Consider the following 25,533-nt stretch of genomic DNA (forward strand, 5'->3'; position numbering starts at 1 on the left):
TAAAGGAAATCGTTATTATTAACAAGTCCCGAGCGCTTTCCTTGTCTCCAAATCAAATACTCACACATCAAAGTGCTGAAGGCAACGACAGCAAGCAGACCCTGGATGAGAACTCCAAAACGGTCCATGAGAGCCCCGTTGTTACATCCATGAGGCTTGGCCTCCGTGATATCCGTCATGTTGGAAACCACAAAAAAGCGGCTGTTGTCGACCATCCTTTCTGGCTTTTGCGACAACTAGGAAGATTCAGACAAGGGATTCGTCAAGGAGGTCAGCTCCGGCGAACAAAGAGGCAGCCAGTCAGCCAGTAGTTGGCTTCGCTTTTAAAACTGTTTTGCTAGGAGCAAAAGCAGAAAAAATGCAAATGCCACGTTCATTTTTTTTTTAAATATTTTAATACTAAATGTCGGATGAGGGGGTGGCACAACAATAAAGATATTAATGTAACTAAGAACACATTTTAATCACTATACCTAAGAAACACATCTACTCCCCCATCTGCTATTTAAAGCAAAACAACCATCCGACAGAAAAAGCCCTTACCTGACGTCATCTCCTGCTCCTAAAAATCCGAAAAGGATGCCGCGTGGAGCTGACGTCGAACTCAACTCGCGCAACTTTCTTTTTCCGCGGAAGACGTACATGGAGCAAGAAGGCAAAAAGGTGAATGGGAAGAAGCTGGAGGATAAGGGGAGACTTCGCCCATATAAGAATATTAAAAGAATTGGGGGCGGGGAATGGGACGTCTCCCTCAGGATTCTCAGGTTTTCTTCAGTAAATTTTTAGTTTTATTTTAAGGATCACCCTCTTAACACTTAGCTGGGATCATCATTTTTAACGGAAAGTGCGTAGTGCGTTGCACTTCATATAAACACTAGGAGTGATTAAAGTTTGCATTCTGCAAACCAATGTATAAGAACAGAGAACATTTATGCAATACTAATGACGTGTTTATGAGTGGGTCTGATCATTTTAAAATCCTTGGTGCAGAACAAGTAGAACGTGTACTAATACAAGTTGGTAATGTAAGCAGTTTAAATCACAGAAATCAGAAGAGTGAAATGAGTAGGTGAAAAGAAATCAAAAGATATTTTCAATATTTTAGACACTAAAATAATATAAAATAGCCTTTGAAGATATTCCACTTTAAAGCCAGTATTCTCTCTTTAAAATTCTTGCCAAGTTACTTCTGGAGTCATTTTAACCACCATTTGCCAGTGGTATCCATTATTATACTCTTAGAGACACTACCCTACGTCAGTCTTCTTCTTCTTCTTTCGGCTGCTCCCGTTAGGGGTTGCCACAGCGGATCATCTTCTTCCAAATCTTTCTGTCCTCTGCATCTTGCTCTGACCTGCATGTCCCCTCTCACCACATCCATAAACCTTCGCTTAGGCCTTCCTCTTTTCCTCTTCCCTGGCAGCTCTATCCTTAGCATCCTTCTCCCAATATACCCAGCATCTCCCCTCTGCACGTGTCCAAACCAACACAATCTCACCTCTCTGAATTTGTCTCCCAACCGTCCAACTTGAGCTGACCCTCTAATGTAGTCATTTCTAATCCTATCCATCCTTCTCACACCCAGTGCAAATCTTAGCATCTCTGCTACCTCCAGCTCTGCCTCCTGCTTTCTGGTCCGTGCCACCATCTCCAACCCATATAACATAGCTGGTCTCACTACCATCCTGTAGACCTTCCCTTTCACTCTTGCTGATACCTGTCTGTCACAAATTACTCCTGACTCTTCTCCACCCATTCCACTCTGCCTGCACTTTCTTTTTCACCTCTCTTCCACAATCCCCATTACTCTGTACTGTTGATCCCAAGTATTTAAACTCATCCACCTTCGCCAACTCTACTCCCTGCATCCTCACCATTCCACTGACCTCACTCTCATTTACACACATGTATTCTGTCTTGTTCCTACTGACCTTCATTCCTCTCTTCTCTAGAGCATATCTCAACCTCTACAGGGTCTCCTCAACCTGCTCCCTACTATCGCTACAGATCACATTGTCACCAGCAAACATCATAGTCCACGGGGACTCCTGTCTAATCTTGTATGTCAACCTATCTTTCACCATTGCAAATAAGAAAGGGCTCAGAGCCGATCCCTGATGTAATCCCACCTCCAACTTGAATGCATCCGTCACTCCTACCACAGACCTCACCACTGTCATACTTCCCTCGTACATATCCTGTACAACTCTTACGTATTTCTCTGCCACTCCCAACTTTCTCATACAATACCACAGCTCCTCTCGAGGCACCCTGTCATATGCTTTCTCCAGGTCCGCAAAGACGCAATGCAACTCCTTCTGGTCTTCTCTAAACTTCTCCATCAGTATCCTGAGAGCAAACATTGCATCTGTGGTGCTCTTTCTTGGCATGAAACCATACTGCTGCTCACTAATCATCACCTCACTTCTTAACCTAGCTTCCACTACTCTTTCCCATAACTTCTTGCTGTGGCTCATCAATTTTATTCCCCTGTAGTTACTGCAGTCCTGCACATCCCCCTTATTCTTAAATATCGGCACCAGTACACTTCTTTTCCACTCCTCAGGCATCCTCTCACTTTCCAAGATTCCATTAAAAAATCTGGTTAAAAACTCCACTGCCATCTCTCCTAAACACCTCCATGCTTCCATAGGTATGTCATCTGGACCAACAGCCTTTCCATTTTTCATCCTCTTCATAGCTGTCCTTACTTCCTCCTTGCTAATCCGTTGCACTTCCTGATTCACTATCTCCACATCATCCAACCTCTTCTCTCTCTGCGTTCTCTTCATTCATCAGCCTCTCAAAGTACTCTTTCCATCTGCTCAACACACTCTCCTCACTTGTGAGTGCGTTTCCATCTTTATCCTTTATCACCCTAACCTGCTGCACATCTTTCCCAGCTCGATCCCTCTGTCTAGCCAATCGGTACAGGTCCTTATCTCCCTCCTTAGTGTCCAACCTCTCATACAACTCATCATACGCCTTTTCTTTGGCCTTCGCCACCTCTCTCTTCACCTTGCACCTTATCTCCTTGTACTCTTGTCTACTTTCTGCATCTCTCTGACTATCCTGTTTCTTCTTTGCCATCCTATTCCTCTGTATACTCTCCTGTATTTCCTCATTCCACCACCAGGTGTTCCTTTTCCTCCTTCCTCTTTCCAGATGTCACGCCAAGCACCCTTCTTGCTGTCACCCTTACTGCATCTGCTGTAGTGTCCCATCTGTCTGGTAACTCTTCACTGCCACCCAGTGCCTGTCTCACTTTCTCCCTAAACTCAACCTTGCAGTCTTCCTTTTTCAACTTCCACCATTTGATCCTTGGCTCTGCCCTCACTCTCTTCCTCTTCTTGATCTCCAACGTCATCCTACAGACCACCATCTTATGCTGCTTAACTACACTTTCCCCTGCCACCACTTTGCAGTCTTCAATCTCCTTCAGATCAATTCTTCTGCATAGGATGTAATCTACCTGTGTGCATCTTCCTCCACTCTTGTACGTAACCCTATGTTCCTCCCTCTTCTTAAAATACGTATTCACCACAGCCATGTCCATCCTTTTGGCAAAATCCACTATCCTCTGACCTTCTTCATTCCTCTCCTTGACACCATACCTACCAATCACCTCCTCGTCTCTGCTGTTCCCTTCATCAACATGCCCATTGAAATCCATTCCAATCGCCACTTTCTGTCCCTTGGGTACACTGTTCATCACTTCATCCAACTCACTCCAAAAATCTTCTTTCTCACCCATTGCACACCCAACTTGCGGTGCATATGCACCTACAACATTCATCATCACACCTCCAGTTTCCAGCTTCATAATCATCACTCTGCCTGACACTCTTTTCACCTCCAATACACTCTTGACATACTGTTCCTTCAGAATAACTCCTACCCCATTTCTTCACCCATCCACACCATGATAGAACAATTTGAATCCACCTCCGATCCATCTGGCCTTACTCCCCTTCCATTTAGTCTCTTGCACATACAATATATCAACCTTTCTTCTCACCATCATATCTGCTAACTCTCTCTCCTTACCAGTCATACTGCCAACATTCAAAGTTCCTACCCTCAGTTCCACTCTCTTTACTTTCCTCCTCTCCTCCCTCTTCTTCTCCTTCTTCTTCTTCGGTCAACAGTATCCCAATTTCTGCCAGCATCCTGTTGGCTAACAGTACTAGTGGCGGTCGTTGTTAACCCGGGGCTAGACCGATCCTGTATGGAAATTTGTATTGTTGTCCGCATATTGATTTGGCAAAATTTTACACCGGATGCCCTTTCTGATGTAACCCTCCCCATTTAACCGGGCTTGGGACCGGCACGAAGAAAACACTACCCTACATCAGTGTCCTTACCTAAATATATATCCCTTGACAAGACTGCTCTGTCATTTTTTTTAATGTACCTTCATTTTTTTTGTGTTTTTCATATACAGTGATCCCTCGCTATATCGCGCTTCGCCTTTCGCGGCTTCACTCCATCGCGGATTTTATATGTAAGCATATTTAAATATATATCGCGGATTTTTTGCTGGTTCGCGGATTTCTGCGGACAATGGGTCTTTTAATTTCTGGTACATGCTTCCTCAGTTGGTTTGCCCAGTTGATTTCATACAAGGGATGCTATTGGCAGATGGCTGAGAAGCTAGATTGCTTACTCTTCTCTCTCTCTTGCGCTGACTTTCTCTGATCCTGACGTATGGGGATTGAGCAGGGGGGCTGTTCGCACACCTAGACGATACGGACGCTCGTCTAAAAATGCTGAAAGATTATCTTCACGTTGCTATCTTTTGTGCAGCTGCTTCCTGAAACGACATGCTGCACGGTGCTTCGCATACTTAAAAGCTCGAAGGGCACTTATTGATTTTTGACTGAAAAACAAACTCTGTCTCTCTCTATCTCTCTCTCTCTCTCTCTCCCCGCTCCTGACGGAGGGGGTGTGAGCTGCCGCCTTCAACAGCTTTGTGCCGCGGTGCTTCGCATACTTAAAAGCCAAACAGCCCTATTGATTTGTTTGCTAGAGATTGTTTTCTCTATCTATGTGACATTCTGTGCTCCTGACACGCACTCCTTTGAAGAGGAAGATATGTTTGCATTCTTTTAATTGTGAGACAGAACTGTCATCTCTGTCTTGTCATGGAGCACAGTTTAAACTTTTGAAAAAGAGACAAATGTTTGTTTGCAGTGTTTGAATAACGTTCCTGTCTCTCTACAACCTCCTGTGTTTCTGCGCAAATCTGTGACCCAAGCATGACAATATAAAAATAACCATATAAACATATGGTTTCTACTTCGCAGATTTTCATATTTCGCGGGTGGCTCTGGAACGCAACCCCCGCGATGGAGGAGGGATTACTGTACAGTATGTTTATAGACTTTTGTTCATTCATTTCCATTTTTTACACTAGTAATTTTTGATTGTTGATCACTGTTTACTCTTTGTATGACTAATTATTACCACACCTCTGCAATATTGTGCTTAATTTTTTCTTTTACTAAGTCTGTTTGCTTTGGTTTGTTTTTTTTATTTTGTTATATGGTACATTTTGTTTTTGTTTATTATCTTCATTTATTCTTTTGTGTTCAATAAATTTTCATTATTTTAGTTTTATGTTTATGTTCTCTAATTATTTTTCATTGTTTACAACTATTTGTATATTTAAATTTGTGTGTGGGATTATTGTTCCAGTGTTATCACCTGTAACAACTATAGACAATTTGTGTTAAAATACCTTTGTAAGAGTATGTCTACTTTTCATATAGTTATAAAGATATTAAGTACTTTTATACATTTATATTTATCACTGTTTGTTACACATTTCAGCCTGTATGCTTGATTCTTTTAAGGTTCCTAATTCCTTACTGGAAGTCATTCCCTGTATAATAGCATACTATTATTTTTTTGGTACTCCTTATTCTAGTGATAAATGCTCTACACCTATCATGTCTTGTAGGATTAACATATCTTTATATAATTTAATAGTATCTGCAACATACTGGTCCTCTGCCCTTTTGTAAGAAGACGGAATATTAAGTATATATATATATAAGTATAGTAACATATATATATAAAAGAGTTGGGCACCAAACAATGAACCCCATTAGGTTGTTGACAAAACAACAAAAATTTGCCTTTTCTATCAATGAATATTTTAATATGGGCTAATTTTATCCATCCATCCATCCATCCATCCATCCATCCATCCATCCATCCATCCTCTTCCGCTTATCCGAGGTCGGGTCGTGGGGGCAACAGCTTGAGCAGAGATGCCCAGACTTCACTCTCCCTGGCCACTTCTTCTAGCTCTTCCGGGAGAATCCCAAGGCGTTCCCAGGCCAGCCGAGAGACATAGTCCCTCCAGTGTGTCCTGGGTCTTCCCCGGGGCCACCTCCCGGTTAGACGTGCCCGGAACACCTCACCAGGGAGGCGTCCAGGAGGCATCCTGATCAGATGCCCAAGCCACCTCATCTGACTCCTCTCGATGCGGAGGAGCAGCGGCTCTACTCTGAGCCCGTCCCGAATGACTGAGCTTCTCACCCTATCTTTAAGGGAGAGCCCAGACACCCTGTGGATGAAACTCATTTCAGCCGCTTGTATTCGCGATCTCGTTCTTTCGGTCACTACCCAGAGCTCATGACCATAGGTGAGGGTAGGAACATAGATCGACTGGTAAATTGAGAGCTTCGCCTTGCGGCTCAGCTCCTTTTTCACCACAACAGACCGATGCAGAGCCCACATTACTGCGGATGCCGCACCGATCTGCCTGTCGATCTCACGCTCCATTCTTCCCTCACTCGTGAACAAAACCCCGAGATACTTGAACTCTTCCACTTGGGACAGGATCTCGCTACCAACCCTGAGAGGGCACTCCACCCTTTTCCGGCTGAGGACCATGGTCTCGGATTTGGAGGTGCTGATTCCCATCCCAGCCGCTTCACACTCGGCTGCGAACCGATCCAGAGAGAGCTGAAGATCACGGCCTGATGAAGCAAACAGGACAACATCATCTGCAAAAAGCAGTGACCCAATCCTGAGTCCACCAAACCGGACCCCCTCAACGCCCTGGCTGCGCCTAAGTTATGAACAGAATCGGTGACAAAGGGCAGCCCTGGCGGAGTCCAACTCTCACTGGAAAAGGGTTCGACTTACTGCCGGCAATGCGGACCAAGCTCTGGCACCGATCATACAGGGGCCGAACAGCCCTTATCAGGGGGTTCGGTACCCCGTACTCTCGGAGTATCCCCCACAAGATTCCCCAAGGGACACGGTCGAATGCCTTTTCCAAGTCCACAAAACACATGTAGACTGGTTGGGCAAACTCCCATGTACCCTCCAGGACCCTGCTAATGGTGTAGAGCTGGTCCACTGTTCCGCGACCAGGACGAAAACCACACTGTTCCTCCTGAATCCAAGGCTCGACTATCCGACGGACCCTCCTCTCCAGGACCCCTGAATAGACTTTTCCAGGGAGGCTGAGGAGTGTGATCCCTCTATAATTGGAACACACCCTCCGGTCCCCTTTCATAAAGAGGGGGACCACCACCCCGGTCTGCCAATCCAGAGGCACTGTCCCTGATGTCCATGCGATGTTGCAGAGGTGTGTCAACCAAGACAACCCTACAACATCCAGATCCTTAAGGAACTCCGGGTGTATCTCATCAGCCCACCTCTGAGTCCCCAGGCTCTGCTTCCACATTGAAAGGCATGTTAGTGGGATTGAGGAGGTCTTCCCCACCGACCCACAACGTCCCGAGTCGAGGTCAGCAGCGCACCATCACCACCATATACAGTGTTGACACTGCACTGCTTCCCCCTCCTGAGACGCCGGACGGTGGACCAGAATCTCCTCGAAGCCGTCCAAAAGTCGTTCTCCATGTCCTCCCCAAACTCCTCCCACACCCGAGTTTTTGCCTCAGCAACCACCAAAGCCGCATTCCGCTTGGCCTGCTAGTACCTATCAGCTGCCTCCAGAGTCCCACAGGACAAAAAGGTCCTGTAGGACTCCTTCTTCAGCTTGATGGCATCCCTCACCACCGGTGTCCACCAACGGGTTTGGGTATTGCCGCCACGACAGGCACCGACCACCTTACGGCCACAGCTCCGGTCAGCTGCCTCAACAATAGAGGCACGGAACATGGCCCATTCGGACTCAATGTCCCCCACCTCCCTCGGGATGTGGTCGAAGTTCTGCCGGAGGTGGGAGTTGAAGCTACTTCTGACAGGGGGCTCTGCCAGACGTTCCCAGCAGACCCTCACAACACATTTGGGCCTACCACGCCTGACCGGCATCCTCCCCCACCATCGAAGCCAACTCACCACCAGGTGGTGATCAGTTGACAGCTCCACCCCTCTCTTCACCCGAGTGTCCAAGACATGTGGCTGCAAGTCCGATGACACGACCACAAAGTCGATCATCGAACTGAGGCCTAGGGTGTCCTGGTGCCAAGTGCACATATGAACACCCCTATGCTTGAACATGGTGTTCGTTATGGACAATCCGTGACGAGCACAGAAGTCCAATAACAAAACACCGCTCGGGTTCAGATCGGGGGGGCCATTCCTCCCAATCACGCCCTTCCAGGTCTCACTGTCATTGCCCACGTGAGCATTGAAGTCTCCCAGCAGAACGAGGGAGTCCCCAGAAGGTATGCCCTCTAGCACCCCCTCCAGGGACTCCAAAAAGGGTGGGTACTCCGAACTGCTGTTCGGTGCATATGCACAAAAAACAGTTAGGACTAGTCCCCCCACCCGAAGGTAGAGGGAGGCTACCCTCTCGTCTACTGGGGTAAACCCCAATGTACAGGCTCCAAGTTGGGGGGCAATAAGTATACCCACACCCGCTCGGCGCCTCTCACCGGGGGCAACTCCAGAGTGGTAGAGTGTCCAGCCCCTCTCAAGGAGATTGGTTCCAGAGTCCAAGCTGTGCGTCGAGGTGAGTCCAACTATATCTAGCCAGAACCTCTCAACCTCGCGCACTAGCTCAGGCTCCTTCCCCTTCAGAGAGGTGGCATTCCATGTCCCAAGAGCCAGCTTCTGTAGCCAAGGATTGAACCGCCAAGGTCCCCGCCTTCGACCACCACTCAACTCACACTGCACCCGACCTCCTTTGCCCCTCCTATAGGTGGTGAGCCCATGGCAAGGGGGACCCATGTTGCCTCTTCGGGCTGTGCCCGGCCGAGCCCCATGGGTGCAGGCCCGGCCACCAGGCACTCGCCATCGAGCCCCACCTCCAGGCCTGGCTCCAGAGGGGGGCTCCGGTGACCCGCATCCGGGCAAGGGAAAACGCCGCCCAAAGTTTTCATTCATCATAGGAGGTTTGAACCGCTCTTTGTCTCATCCCTCACCTAGGACCAGTTTGCCTTGGGTGACCCTACCAGTGGCATAAAGCCCCGGACAACAGAGCTCCTAGGATCATTGGGACACGCAAACCCCTCCACCATGATAAGGTGGCGGTTAAAGGAGGGGGGCTATTTTTATTTCATGCATAATTTTAATGTAATACTGTTGGAAGTACTTGTAATTTCTAAAATCTAGAGTGGATTCAGAATGTATTCTGACCCCTTCACTTTCTGCATACTTTACAGTGTTGTAGAATTAATTTGAAATGGATAAATGTGCCATTTTACACTCAATAACCTATAATGACAAAGTAAATCATGTTTTCAGAAAAGGTTTGTACAAATATTTAAAAATCAAAAATCTATTAAATATTCAAAAATGAATATTTATATAAATCTCTCATTAGTTGAGTGTTCAGACCCTTAATTCAGTAGTTTGTAGAAGCCCCTTTGAAAGTAATTACAGCTTTGAGCTTTCTTGAGTAAGTCTCTGCAAGCTTTACACACATGGACTAGGCAGCTTGTCCCATTTTTACCAGCAGAACCTCCCAAACTGGATATGGCTTTGGTTGGGCCACTCAAGGACAGCCAGAGACTTATACTTAAGCTGCTCCAGTGCTGTCTAGGCTGTATTCTTCAGGGTCATTGTCATACTGAAAGGTGAACCATCTGTGATTGTGTGCACTCTGGAGCAGGTCCTCTTTAAGAACCTTTCTGTATTTGGCTGCATTCATCTTTCCATTAATTCTGACCAGTTTCTCTGTCCCTTTTGCTGAGAAGCACCCCATAGCATGATGCTGCCACCACAATGTTTCATTGCAGGAATGGTATTAGGCAGGTGATGGGCAGTGCCTGGTCTTCACTAGATATAGTGCTTGGACTTCTGCCCAAAGAGTTTAATTTTTGTCTCTTCAGCTCAGAGAATCTTTTTTCTTATACTCTCAGGAGTCTTTTAATGCCTTTTGACAAACTCCAAACGACCTGTCATATGCACCCGATTGATGAATTGATGCTTTTGAGCTTTTTTTTGTTATACGCTGTTTTCCTTCTTTGTTAATTTATTTTTTAATTCATTAGTTTCCAGATGGGGCGGCACGGTGGCGCAGTGGGTAGCGCTGCTGCCTCGCAGTTGGGAGATCTGGGGACCTGGGTTCGATTCCCGGGTCCTCCCTGCGTGGAGTTTGCATGTTCTCCCTGTGTCTGCGTGGGTTTCCTCCGGGCGCTCCGGTTTCCTCCCACAGTCCAAAGACATGCAGGTTAGGTGGATTGGCGATTCTAAATTGGCCCTAGTGTGTGCTTGGTGTGTGGGTGTGTTTGTGTGTGTCCTGCGGTGGGTTGGCACCCTGCCCAGGATTGTTTCCTGCCTTGTGCCCTGTGTTGGCTGGGATTGGCTCCAGCAGACCCCCGTGACCCTGTGTTCGGATTCAGCGGGTTGGAAAATGGATGGATGGATGGATAGTTTCCAGATGAATTTGGCCATTTTTTTAAAATGTGACAGTTAACAAAGAATAGACAAAGAATAAAAGCTCACCTTAAGCATCATTTCTTCTTAAAACAAAACACACTTTAGGTTGGATGAGACCTTTTCACAGTCAGCAACATCTTTAGATATTAAACAACTGCAGTATACAGCAATCTTTCACCTTTTTCTATGATTAAGGCATAGTCAGGAGGCCAGAGTGAGTAACTGGTGGGGAAGAACCTGCTAACCCTGTGGTCTAAAATCCAACAGCATAGTCAATACTGTAAGCCCATCTAGCAGGCAGCTGCTTTATTTGAAAAAGAAAATGAAAAATATAACCAGTTTACCTTGTGTGTTAGATTATTTAGCAGTGCGAAATGGCCCTGTGTGAATGTGCCTGGAAAGGAATAGCATCCCTTTCAGGACTTGCCAAGATATCATTTGATTTCCTGTATCCCCAAACTGAATGGAACAGATCTGAGGACATTTTGTTTTGTTAGATACATAAAATCAAGGTACGACATACTGGCCCATAGATGTTGGTTGAGGCGATTGGCGGTATCTGGGGACCCCCTAGTTAACCCTTTAGTCCACCCAAAAATATAATTTAAAAGCATTTTATGGTGTTATAAATCACTCACCGCCCATTACTGGGACCTTACTTTTATTCTATGTTAATTAGTGTTCCCTAATTTTAATTCTTATTTATTTTGTCTTTTTTCTCTTTCTTCATCATGTAAAGCTACATTATTTGTATGAAAATGTGCTATATAAATAAATGTTGTTGTTGTATTTATATAGTATACATACACAATAGCATAGCACAATGGCATAGTGGACAGTGCTGCCACCTCAATTGATCCAGCACTCTGAGTTTGTATCTCAAGGCCACCTGCTTTCCATGAGGAGTTGGAAAATTCCTCTTATCTGTGTAGGATGTTGTTCTCTTGGAATATTGAAGTTCATTCTATATTCAGTCCAATCCAAGGTCACTGGCAGCTGAAGCCTATCCTGGCAAGATGGCATCAAGGAAGGAGCACATCTTGTATTAGTCCAATTTATAACATTGGTTCAAATTTTTACATTAATCTAACACATTACCTACTAGTCTTTGGAATGGTGGAAGGAAATCATATAAAGACACAGGGAGAACATGCAAACTATCTACGGAAGATGAATGGACACTGGGCTGAATCCTGGAATGTTGGATCAGGGAAACAGCAGCAATGATCATTATGATACAATATATTTAAATTACAAATGCTACAAATGTTAGTAATTGGCTGAAGCATGTCAAATTCTAGTGCTGTCCTGGTCTAACCATATTTGTATCTCTTTTCATTCTTTATTTTGAATGAGGTGCATAGGGATGAAGTTCAAAGTAAAAAGAAATATATAACCTATATATTGACTACTCAGTTACTGTGTGGCAAGGAATATTGTGGATCCTATCTTTTCTTAAACTGCATTTGGTTATATCTATAGGTTAATCTTGGGTTTATTCCTACTTCAGCTCCATTACCTTGAGCAGGGTTTTTCAGGTTCAACTGTGGAATGTGGTTGCGCATTTAATCTCATATAACATTTTATTCATACATGCACTGTTTTCTTTTAATTCCACCAAAGTTTCATAGACTTTACATATCATTGAGTGTTTTATCGTAATTCTTCTCCTGATTTTCGGTAGGGAGATTGCTTAGTTATCAAAGGTTTCTTTCTCCATTCTTCCATCAGAACAAGTTTGTTTATTACAGGGTACATGTTTTATCTGCGTCCTTAAGTGTTTAGTGAAGTTTAATGTTCTTCTTCTTTTCACTACCATTTAAAGCCTGAATATCTTGTTCTGTTGCTGCCTTCAAGAGCTCTGAATTTCATTGATAAATATGGCCATCTGTTGTTTTAACAACCTATGATCTGTGATGTTTTTTGACTTCTGTAAAAACAGTAGGGGTTTACAGTTTTTCTTGCCACAATCTTAGTTCTTTCCACTTCTTTCAACACTGGTAACAATCTTGGACATCTGTGAAAATACAGATTTGTTTCTTTTGTTTCCTTTTTTGTATTATCTTATACATTTTCTTTTTATGATTATGGCATGAACAGCTTAGCTGGTGTAGGCATTTTTGCTCTCAAATTTTAAACCTAATAATAATTAGGAAGATGATGAATTAGTGGCATCCTTATTGTTAGCACATTCCATACACCCAGCAGTTTCAGATAAGGATGTTTATTGTCTTACTTTGCTTTCTATAACAATGATTTCAGGTGCAGAACAGTTTCTTTTGTCACCTCTATTGGGCTGGGATGAGATGGAACATATTGAAATTCTCATTCGCCCATGTATCAGTTTATTCACTCATCTATCCATTTTATTAACTTGGTTCACTCCATTTCAGGATCATGGGGAGCTAGAACCTATCCCAAAAACAAAAGGCTCAAAAATAACCAATTATAGATGGGGTAATAGACCATCACAGCATTTAGCAATTATTTTTAACTGACTTGCAAAGTATGGTCAGTTTTTGGAAATTTAAATGTTTCTGTGTATTAATTCATTTTATCGTTCTTCTGCTGACATGATTTTATTTGGTATGGCTGCCAATATTTTTTATTCACTGCATGGCCATGGCCATACAGTTTAATATTGCCATTTTCATGTGTTTATGATTCATTATGTCATTGCTTTTCACCTATTTCACATGGTCATGCAGTATGTTACGTGATTATTGCCCCAAACTTTATTTTGAGTTAGGGGCAATTATGCAAGTTTGTGTTAGGACTTTTATGTTTTTTTGACTATGATTTTCATTTTGCATTTTGGATTTGATGATAGCCTCTGACAATCCTTTAGTTTTGACTTTACTTTGCTCTCTGACCTCTGTTATTTCTCTTAAGCAGTTTCCATCTTCTGACTTTTCTATCACTCAGAATGGAAAAAGAAAATGTTTCTGAGTACCTGCTTTTTCCTGTGGCTATTGAACCCAATGTGATGTTCATTTGGTCCTAAAAGGCACAAAAACCCTAAGACCAGGATACGAATGTTCAAACAAGAACTTAAATAAAAGAGTCATAAAATGTGTCAAAAAGACCAGTATACTAAAACAAAATGTTAGAAAATCAAAGTTAAAAAATAGATTAAAAGGGTCTTAACCATAGCTGCTTATTTTTCCCTAACTATAATAGTGAGTTGATTCATCATAGATTTTCTTTTATTTCCAAACTCTAAGATGATGCATGCCGGTGGCTAATCTGAAAATGGTAATTCCAAACTACAATACCTAAAATACCTACAGATATTAGCACTGAAAATGAGAAAATTGTCAATACAGTATAAGATTCCAGATACTAGATTACTAGAATACTAGATTAGTACACCATCTTGCACACACCACTTTAGTAAGTTTAATTTGGTAACAGAAGAGGACGTCATAAGTTGAAGCCTACTGTTTGCTTTTTATACCCAGTCTCAATAAAACTAGTAAAGTACTCAGAAGATGTTCTGGCAGCACCCATTCTTAGCATTATCAATAGTTGATTACTGAATGGCACATTTTCTGATGAACTAATAGTGTCAGTTAACAGACCATTACTTAAAAAGCCAGAGTTAGACCCAAGTACGCTTAATAGTTATAGAGCCAATTCCAAATTTACTCTTTCTCTTTTTTTTTTAAATTTTATTAATTTTAATCATTCCATACAAATATATCAGTTTTTACAAAAAATAGGATTGAAAACAGATCGACCCCCACCCCTGAGAAAGAGAGCATGGCCAATGGGGTAAACCTTAAAGCTTGTAGACATACCTAAATTGAATAGTTTAATAAGGCAACAGAGATGAATGGAGAAGAGAAAAAATTGCGGAGAGAATTGCTTCCTTGGTGCTTTAAGAACTTATTCTAAAATATTACTGATTAGATCCTGCCAGGTTTTGAAAAAGTTCTATACAGATCCTCTAACTGAGAATTAGATTTTTTCCAATTTCAAATAATATAAAACATCGGTTTCCCACTGATTTAAAAGAGGAGAATTAGGATTCTTCCAGTTTAGCAAAATAAGTCTGTGTGCCAAAAGTGTAGTGAATGCAGTCACAGTTTGTTTGTCCTTTTCCACTTGAAACCCATCTGGAAGAACACCAAACACAGCTGTTAATGGGTTAGGAAGGATTGTGACACGAAGGCTGTCTTAGTGGCACTTAAAAATTTTGGTCCAAAATGATGTTAATTTGGTGCAGGCCCAAAACATGTGACCCAGTGAAGCTGGGACTTGATTGCAGCATTCACAGGTTGGATCTTGCCCTGCAAACATTTTGTACAGTTTTAAGCGAGACAGATGTGCTCGATATATAATTTTGAATTGAATAATTGTATGCTTTGCGCATATGGAGGTTGAGTGAATTCTCTGTATTGCTATTTTCCACTCCTTTTCTGATATACTGATTAAGAGATATTTTTCCCATTGTCCTCTTGGATCTTTGAAAGGGAGGGACTGTAAAATAATTTTATATGTTGCAGAGATGGTGTTTAAGTCCTCAAAATTGAGCAATATTTTTTCCGGCATGGAGGAGGGTGCAAGATGAGGAAAATTGGACAGGTTCTGTTTAACAAAGTTCCTAATTTGAAGATAGTGAAAGAAATGTGTAGCTGGAAAGTTAAATTTGGAATGTAATTGTTCATAGGATGCAAAGATGTTGTCTATATAAAGATCTCTAAGCAATTTAATCCAAAATCTCTTCCAGATATTAAAAACTGCATATGTTTGCAAGGGTTGAAAGAGGTTTTTCTCTTGCAGGGGTGCCACAGATAAAAGATTCTGCATCTTAAAATGCATTCTAAATTGGTTCCATGTCCTGAGTGAGTGAAGCACAATTGGGTTATTAGTATAATGGTGATAACTTGCATTTATTGGGGCACAAAGGGGGAATATAAAGAAGTACTGCAGGATTTTACTTCTATTGCGGACCAAGCCTGTGTATATTCATCTATTTGTGTCCAGGTTTTTATAGCTTGTATGTTTGCTGCCCAGTAATAAAACTGAAAGTTAGGTAGAGCATGCCACCTTCTGCCTTAGGTCTTTGTAGGGTCGTTCTTTGTATACGTGGGTGTTTTGAGTTCCAAATAAATTAGGTTATTGTTTAATCTAATTGCTTAAAAAATTATTTATTGATGTATATTGGAATGTTTTGAAATAAAAAATGAACCTTAGGAAGAATATTCATCTTAACAACATTAATTCTTCCAGCTGGAGTGAGATGAAGGGTTGACCATCTATGCAAGTCTTGCTTAATTTTTTCCATACAGACTGCGAAATTTTGTTGATAAAGAGCTTTGTGTTTACCTGTGATATTTACCCCTAGGTATTTAAACTGATCTGCAATAATAAAAGGAAAGGTGTCCAATCTGATAGTGTATGCTTGAAAATTCACTGGAAAGAGTACACTTTTATTCAGATTAATTCTGAGACCAGAGATCTTTTGAAATTCTGTAAGTGCTATTAAGACTGCAGGCACAGAATTTTGTGGGTCTGATATATATAATACCATATCATCTGCATATAGAGAAATTTTCTTTTCCAGTCTTTCTCTGATAATTCCCTTTATCTGATAAGCATTTTGACAGTGAACCGCCAGTGGTTCAATGGCGATTGCAAATAGCAGTGGTGACAAGGGGCATCCTTGTCTGGTACCATGTTCTAGTTTAAAGTAGTCTGAACAAATGTTGTTTATACAAACTGAAGCTTCTGGATTGGTATAGAGTAGTTTGATCCATGCACAAATGTTCAGGCCAAACCCAAATTTCTCTAATTTAGTGAAAAGGTATTTTCATTCAATCATGTCAAATGCTTTTTCTGCATCCAATGATAATAATATTTCTGGGGTGTTTGACTTTGCTGGTGAGTATATTACATTAAACAGGTGTTGGAGATTGGAAGATAAGTGTCGACCCTTGATAAATCCAGTTTGATCTTGTGATATTACCTAGGGCAACACTTTCTCCATCCTTCTAGCTATGATTTTTGAGAGTATCTTAACATCATTATTCAGAAGTGAAATTGGTCTGTATGATGCATATTGTAAAAGTCCTTATTTTGTTTAGGAAAGACAGTGATTAATGCTCGGTGAAAAGTCTGAGGTAGAATTTGGTTGTCTCTAGCTTCTGTAAATGTTGCTAATAGGAGGGGAGCTAGCTGAGTGGAGAATTTCTTATAAAATTCTGCAGGGTAGCCATCAGGACCTTCTGCTTTCCCGCCTTGAAGTGACTTTATAGCATCTAGTAATTCTGATAGTGCCAGAGGTTTAACCAGTTCCTCCGCACTAAAAGTATCTATTTGTGGTATTTGTAATGTATCCAGAAATACTTTAGATTGTGTGTTTTCTTCTTTAAACTCAGTAGAATATAAGGATTTATAGTAGTCTCTAAATGTGTGCATTATATTTTTATGGTCAATGATTTTATCTCCGTTTGTGTTGGTGATTATTGGGATTGCATTGCGAACTTTTTGCTTGTGGATTTGTTGAGCTAAAAGCTTATTAGCTTTCTCTCCATGTTCATAGTAATGATGTCTTGATTTATAAATTAGTTGTTCAGTTTCTTTAGTTGTCAAGAGGATGAGTTCTGAATGCAGAGCCTGCCTTTTCCTATGCAGAGCCTCGCTTGGACGCCTGGCATGTTCTTCATCTATTCTAGTAATTTTGCTTCTTAGCTCTAATACTTTCTTGGTTTCTAATTTATTCCTGTGGGAAAGATATGAAATAATCTGTCCTCTTAAAAAGGCCTTTATGGTTTCCCAGAGGATTCCTGCAGAAACTTCTGAGAATGTATTTGTCTCTAGGAAGACCCTGCAGAAACCTCTATTGTCTCTAGGAAGGAGCTGATTTGTTTGGATATAAATTCTGTACAGTTCTCGTCTGCTAATAGAAGCGGGTTAAGACACCATCTGCGAAGTGAGTGTGTGGGGCATAATGACTTTAGCGCCAAGATCAGAGGTGCATGGTCGGAAATAACAATAGCGTCGTACTTGCAAGATTTAATCGTAGGCAAGAAATTATTATCTATAAAGAAATAGTCAATTCTTGAGCAGCAATGATGTACTGTTGAGTAGAACAAATATGTTCTTGAGTTTGGGTTTAGAAACCTCCAGGGGTCTGATAAGTTGTGGTCAGTTACAATCTATGTAATTGTCTTTGCAGTGTTAGATGTCATCCCCCCTGTGACAGGAGTCCTATCTAAGAGTGGATTTAAAACACAATTAAAGTCCCTAGCCATTATAATTTTATGAGTATTCACATTGGGAATGGATGCAAATACATTTTGCATGAATTCCCTATCATCGACATTAGGTGCATAAACATTTATCAAAATCATCTTACAGTTAAATAAGTTGCCCATGACAATCACATATCTCCCTTCAGGATCAGATACTACATCTGATGCTACAAATGAGACTATTCTATGTATGAGAATTCCCAAACCTCTAGTTTTCTTTGTAAAGCTAGAATGGAACATTTGGCCAGTCCAGTCTTTTTGCAGCCAGAACTGATCCTTGCTTAGTAAGTGGGTCTCCTGTAAAAATACTATTTTAGCGTTTAAACCTGTTAGGTGAGAGAATACTTTCTTTCTCTTTAATTCGTGATTCAGGCCTTTAACATTCCAGCTCACAAAGTTAACTGTCCCATCATGGAGACATTGATTCTGAATTTTTGATGCTATTTTATAGTCTTAACTGGAAGTGAGACAGCTTTAACATTAATTTCCAGTTTCTCCAAGAGTTATTACCATGCAGCCTATTATTTCGTTGGTAGTTATAATTATAAGAATTAAAAGTATAGATTAGATATAGCCTGCTCTCTTTCTCTCCCCCCCCCCCCCCTTATCCCCCCACCACCCCCCCTTTTGCCTCCCCACGCGAGGCTGAACCTCACTTCACAAAGTCCTGGTCCTCTGACATACCTAGAGACAGAGCACGTCAAAAACAAAACAAGTCCCCACGCAGCGGCTTTGGAGGATTAATAAGTAGAGATATCTATTATCAATAAATTCTAAATACTATATGCCTAAAACATAATCATTAGCAAACTATAAGCATAAAGTATAATCTTCAACAATCTTAAAGTATTAAGATAATAAACCCAGGGAGTGGTGTTAAAAAGTGGTCTTGGATAAGCATAGTAAATCCTAATGTAATAATATCAATAACAATAAACCAAGGGTATGATGTTAACAGTCTCCTTTAGGGTAGTAAAAAAAAAAGAAATTAATTTCTTCCACACACACGTCTATAACTGTAATTAAAACATAAACAGAAAGCGTCCGAGTAATGAAAAGGATATATAATTATGGTACCCGTATCATTACAAGTGGATCAGACAGCAGGTGATATCTCCTTGCCATGCCATGACAGGATGCGACTCACTATTGTGTTTCAGAATAGTGTTGGGATCAGCTTTCTTAATTCCTTTTCTGCTTCATGCTTGCTGGAAAAGACATAGTATTGGCCTTGCACATCCACTTTCAGTTTGGCAGGATACAAGAGGCTGTATTTGATATCGGCTTGCCGTAAACCACTGTTTAATGTTGTAGAAGGCTGCACGTTTAGCAGCTGTTGCAGGAGAGAAATCAGGGAAAAGACGAATATGGTTATTTTCAAATATAATCTCTTGCTTGTGTCTGAGGAGTGCCATCACATCTAGCTTACATAGTAACCTCTCGAAGCGGACAATAAATGACCTAGGTCTAAAGGTATTTGATCCGCGTATGCGGTAAGCTGCTGCTATATCAGTATCTGATTTAAAGTCCTCTCCAATTAGTTTAGAGAATAGTTCAACTGGAACTTCACTGGGTTTGGACTTTCACGATTCTCAGGTAGACCTTCGATTCTGATATTATTCCTTCTGCATCTATCTTCCAGAGCTGCAAGTCTGTCTCCGAGTTTTTTGCATTCGGAATTTGCAGCTGTAGCTTTTCCATCAGCATTAGATGGCAATTGTTCAGCTGTTTCAATTCAAGCCGTGAATGTCTGCTTAACGTCATCCAGCTGATCGGCAAGTTTTCTCAGTTTAGACGTATTTTCTTGAATGTTTTCCTCAATTTTCCCTAGCATACCTTTAATGGTCGCATCAAAACGATTATATAAACGCATTCCATGTCTTTATTATAATGCTGCAAGTCACTTATTTCTTTCTTCATACTTTTCATACTTTTCTGGATGTCTTTCTTAAGCACATTTATGGCTGTGACTGTGACAGTGGCCAATGTTGTGATCTTTTCCTTCAGTTCGGACAAATCGCTTCGGATTTCATGCTCCGCGGGTGAAGTAGCAAACCCGGTTATAGCTGATGCTTTGGGCTCGCGAGGAGTAGATGAAAGCACGGACTGCAAGGCTGTTTCTAGTTTCAAGTGATCTTCTGGAATTGGCGAACTATCGTGACCTGCATCACTTGCACCTTCACTCCCATTTTCGCTCTCGACTTGAGATGATGCAATGGAGCAGGGTCCTGGGAAGTCTGTGCATTCGCCTGCCTGTTCCAGGTCAGTCTCAGAAAGGCTGTACCTCGCACTTGGGCTTGATATCTGTCTAGACTTGGATGTAGCTTTAAGTTTCCTTTCCGGTTCTTTCTGACCCCCTTTCTTGTTACTCATGTTTATATACTGTAGTGGAAACTCCCTGGGTCAGGTAAATACAGGATACCTCCAAATAATAAGAAATACGTGAAAAAATAAAGCTGCTGCTAATGGAGCTCCGCTTTAGACGTCCATCTCCCGTAACGGACGAGACCAACTTTCTCTTTCTCTTTAAAAGACTTGAAAAAATAGTCTCCACTCAGCTTCAGTTTCACCTTACACATTACAATTTTTTGAGAAATTCCAGTCTGGCTTGCACATCAATATAGAAATTACACTAACCCATGTTGTACATGACATTCTAATATCTCTGATGATGGAAATTCCACAGTAATTATGTTGTTAGATTTAAGTGTAGCATTTGAGCACTGTTCATGCGCGGTATAGTTTTTATTTATTTCATCGATTTTAGGTACCTATAGAAATGTGCTGATGGTACTCCATCAATACGCACAGAAATTAAATATGGTGTCCTGCAGGGCTCAGTACTGAAACCTTTACTGTTTTCACTTTACATGCTTCAATTGGGACCTATTAATAGAAAACATAACATTCATTTTTTCTCAGATGCAGATGACACCTAATTATAACTTTCTTTTCAGACCAAATAATGTTTCATTGATATCCTTAACTAATTGTGTCAGTGAGTTGAAGGAGCTGCTGGATGAGAACTACTCTCTGAATACAGAAAACAAAACAGAAATGCTATTTATTGGGTGGAATGATAGTGACTGCCATAACATTCTGTCACTTTTTAACTCAGTTGGAATCAACATTAGTTTTACTGAATCAGTGAGCAATTTAGATGTTATCTTTGATGCTAGTATGTTGTTAAAAACACACATTACATCAATTCAAAATGTGATTTTCATCTTAAAATTTTTGGAAAAATTAGGACATTTTATAAATAGCTAGGATACTGATAAATTAATTCATGCATTTATTTCTAATAGTGTTGACTAGTATAATGCATTATTCACTGGCACTTCAAATCGTTCTTTACTCAGCTTTCAGTTAATTCAGAACAGTGCTGCAAGAATTATTACACGAACGAGAAAGTACGAACACATAACAGCAGCTCTCAAATCCCTAAACTGGCTCTGAGATAAGCTTAGGGCTAATTTAAAAATTCTTCTTTTAACATATATAGCTTTAAATGACTAAGTCCCTACCTCCTTAACTGAGCGTATCACTACTTACAAACCAGAATGTACATTTAGATCTCTCTTTCTCTCTCTCTCTCTGTGAAGTTTTTGACTGTTTGTTCTTGATGAAACCTCCTGTTCCAGGATATTTGCATAACGTGTCCTGAATTTTTCCATATGTCTCGCATCAATGCACAAAATGTATGCTCAAGACATTTGCACTTTTGTAAAGTTGTTCCTAATTGATGATATCTCTGTCTTTAATGCCAGAGTCATCTTACCTACTGTTAGGCCTCATTCACACTTCTGCATTATTTCTGTAGCTATATAACTCAGGTAACTTATGGCACAACACTTAAATCAACTATATAATTATTGTATGGCCCCTGTATGTATCACCACAGATGAGCATGGTGCATTTCTATAAAATGTAACATGCTGCATATTTTCCAAACAAAGACACACCAAAACACACCATAACACACATTAGTACAATTTTACCAAAGAAATACATACAACACGGGAAGCTGGCCCCTTGACATTTCCTATAAACTATCCTGCCCTGATTCCAGCTGATAAGGCTAAGCACATGCCTGCCCTAGGCTTCATAGGGGAATGTACACAATATCATTTTTGTCTATGACACATCTTTTAGAATCAACCATAATGACTGCCTTCAAAATTAGTTAAACAGGCATTGTGCTAACAGAATACCAGTTCATAAAATTGCCTGTGTGTGACAGGAAATGTCTCCAGTGATTTTTTTTTTACTGTATTTAAATATAAAAAATAGGCACACACATGCAGAAGTAGTGCATAAAAATGCATGAACCTAGATACATCAATGCACATTAAAAACCACAAATCAACACAAAAAACACATGGAAAACGCACCTGCATTAACATGCATCTATATATTGTGGTAGCTGGCCCGGACACAGACAGGCAGACACCGATGGTTCATCCAACACACATTTATTATACATTATTATTATTTACAAGTGCCACACAACCCCCAAAACTCCCCCAAAGCCCAGGCCTCACAATGCCTCTCTTTCTCTGGTCTGCCTCCACTCCTCTCCTCCCAGACTTCATCTCTCGTCCTCCCGACTCCAGCCATTGAACGGAGGGAGGCGGACCCTTTTATAATCACCCAGATGTGCTCCAGGTGCCTCCTGATAATCTTCCACCGGCACTCCCCAGTGTGGCAGAAGTACCGGCTGCGCAAATGAAAGCTCTCCGGGTGTCCTTGGTTGTCTTCCCCCCAGCACTTCCAGCTGTGGTGGAAGTGCTGAGGACCAGGGCTCTCCACCAGGCATTGGGGCACCCCCTGGTGGTGACCATGGGCCCCTACAGGGTTGAGCTTTCAAGCTCAGTTCCCGTGGTCCCCAAAGCCACCAGGGCAGTTGCCCCCTCGTGGTCTGGAGGAGGCGTAATCCCTCCTCCGGTCCTTCCGAGCATCCCGGCTGGGTGTCACCCCCAGCCACTTGCCACAATATATACATATATATATATATATATATATATATACTATATATATATATATATATATATATATATATATATATATATATATATTATATATATATATATATATATATATATATATATACACGCAGGTTTTGAATCAGGCCTTACACATGAAACATCAGTTAAGTTCCCAACCTTTGTTACTGAGACTCCTGCCAAATGAGTTCCAACATCAGTCATCTCTCAAAGGCATTAAGATCACTGCTCTGAACAAGGTAGCCAGCATATGGAGCATTTGTGCATGGTATTAAGTAAGATGGCATGTGAATTGCACAATTATTTCAGTTGTCACCATGTATAAAAGCAGCTGTTTTCAGTGCAATTTGTATTTCTTATTTCTGCCATTTTCAGAATTGCATTAGTTATGCTGTGGGCTAATTTTATTGATTTGCTGGTCAATAAATATCTAAATAATTTTATTTTGCATTTCTGTTTATTTGATTGAATATTGTTTTTTTGCTCATGTCAAGACTAGCCATAGTACATTATTGTGTGCCTGTTTTGATTCATCCTCAAACACACACTTGTTTTATTCACATAATCTGATTCTTCTTGTTCTTCATATTAAAACCAACTAGTTTCTAAAATACTAGTACAGGTATGACCACTGGAGCAGACTGCATCCCAAATGGCAGATGCAAAAAACTGTGGCATCTGTGTAGATTGCTGAAGGTGCACATAAGGGAACTATCCATATGGAGTTTTAATTGTCAACCTCAGTACCTGCATTCAGTATTGCATAGTGTTTAGCATGAAACAGCTTGCTTTATTAAATTCATCTATAACTGGTAAGTAGTAATGCCTTTTTCGCGGCTTGATTTAAATCTTGAATGTCTTAAACTGTCACCAGACGTCTGTATAATTACATTGTCAGCAATTTAGTTTAGGTACTGCATAAGTGCATCTATTACTCATTTTCTCTTATGTAACACGATCTTAACATTGACCACACTGCACATAGATGAATAACCTATCTACTGATGTTTTATAAGTGTTCTGAAGACCAAAAGAAGCCTTTGCTAAGGTCCTGTTACATAACAATAAATGAGTAATAGATGCATTTTTACAGTACCTAAAGTGTTACCTTTAGATTCTTCTCTCACTAGTAATTAGCAGTTTTTTTATTTCTGCCTAAAATTGTTCTGAATTTGTCAGTTAATTTAAATGGTATTTTAAGTGGATAATTTTGAGCAGTCTCTTGGAAGACCTCTATATTATGTTTCTGAATGCCATCAGTGATGATTTTCATGATGCTTTTGGTTAGTTTAGTACTTTACGAAGCTTGCACAAGCTTCCCCAGGATAGATTCCAATATATTGCACACAATGAATATCTTTCCTTTACAAATTTTTCTTTCCTTTATATAATCAGTCATTTTTTCTGTTTTACACCAGAAAGATGCACTGAAAGTATTATTTCTTGTACATGTGGAGCATGGGTAAATGTTACTTTCCATGAATTCTTTTTTTGAATATACTACAACTATGCCAATTATGAATTTTGTTTAGCTGTGTAATTGTCTTCTTCTGGCATGTGGATCTGTATTGATTTAGATATCTCTGCAAAGTGACTGACTTTTTCTTTCTATGTATTTTCCTTTGTTGGGCCATTTGAAGAAGAGTAGACAGTTTCAGCCTTTCCTTAACTATAGATCTTAATGATATCTTTCCTCCTTTTTTATGTAATTTGTCTAGATATTTTCTTTTTTATATATTTGCTTGTCTAAATATGAACTTATTATGTCATTTGTTTAATCTGACTTTGTATTGCTCCAGAGTGGCGCAGTGGGTAGCATTGCTGCCTCGCAGTTAGGAGACCTGGGTTCACTGCGTGGGTTTCCTCCGGGTGCTCCAGTTTCCTCCCACAGTCCAAAGACATGCAGGTTACGTGCATTGGCGATTGTAAATTGTCCCTAGTGTGTGCTTGGTGTGTGGGTATGTGTGTGTGTGTGCCCTGCCCAGGGATTGTTTCCTGCCTTGCGCCCTGTGTTGTCTAGGATTGGCTCCAGCAGACCCCCGTGACCCTGCAGTTAGGATATAGTGGGTTGGATAATGCATGGATGGATGGATGTATTGCGCCATGATATTTCCAATGTGTCATAGTCTGACATCCAGATGCTTTGATCATTTTGGAGTGCTTAGGGTTTCTGACAGATGCCAAACACCCAGCTATGCTCACAGAGACAGGTGCAGACACAGCACAGGCTCATGGTTGAATAATTCTATGTTATGGCTTATTGGGTATTAGTTCCCGCCGTCTTTGTATGGCACAGAAAAAATAGTCTACAACTCAGCATCAGCAAAACCAAGGAGCTGGTTATAGACATTTGCCACATCAAAGAACCTCTGTGTTTGGTTACTATTCAGACAGTGGATGTAGAGGTGATGCACTCCTACAAGTACTTGGTGGTCCACATTAATGGCAGGTTCCAC

The 25,533-nt window shown here is 41.1% G+C and overlaps 1 protein-coding gene across 1 annotated transcript in view; it reads right to left on the minus strand.

The window, feature by feature from the left end:
* The window catches only part of tmem110l (transmembrane protein 110, like), a 93,251-nt gene extending 92,580 nt beyond the window's left edge, over positions 1-671 (minus strand). Inside the window, exon 1 of the mRNA XM_028814074.2 lies at positions 65-671. Within this exon, the coding sequence (XP_028669907.1) occupies positions 65-215 (151 nt within the window). The 5' untranslated portion in view covers positions 216-671. The remainder of the gene's footprint in view (positions 1-64) is intronic.
* Between the last annotated feature and the right edge of the window lie 24,862 nt (positions 672-25,533).

This window comes from Erpetoichthys calabaricus, chromosome 1 (genome assembly GCF_900747795.2).
Source record: "Erpetoichthys calabaricus chromosome 1, fErpCal1.3, whole genome shotgun sequence".
NCBI lineage: Eukaryota > Metazoa > Chordata > Cladistia > Polypteriformes > Polypteridae > Erpetoichthys > Erpetoichthys calabaricus.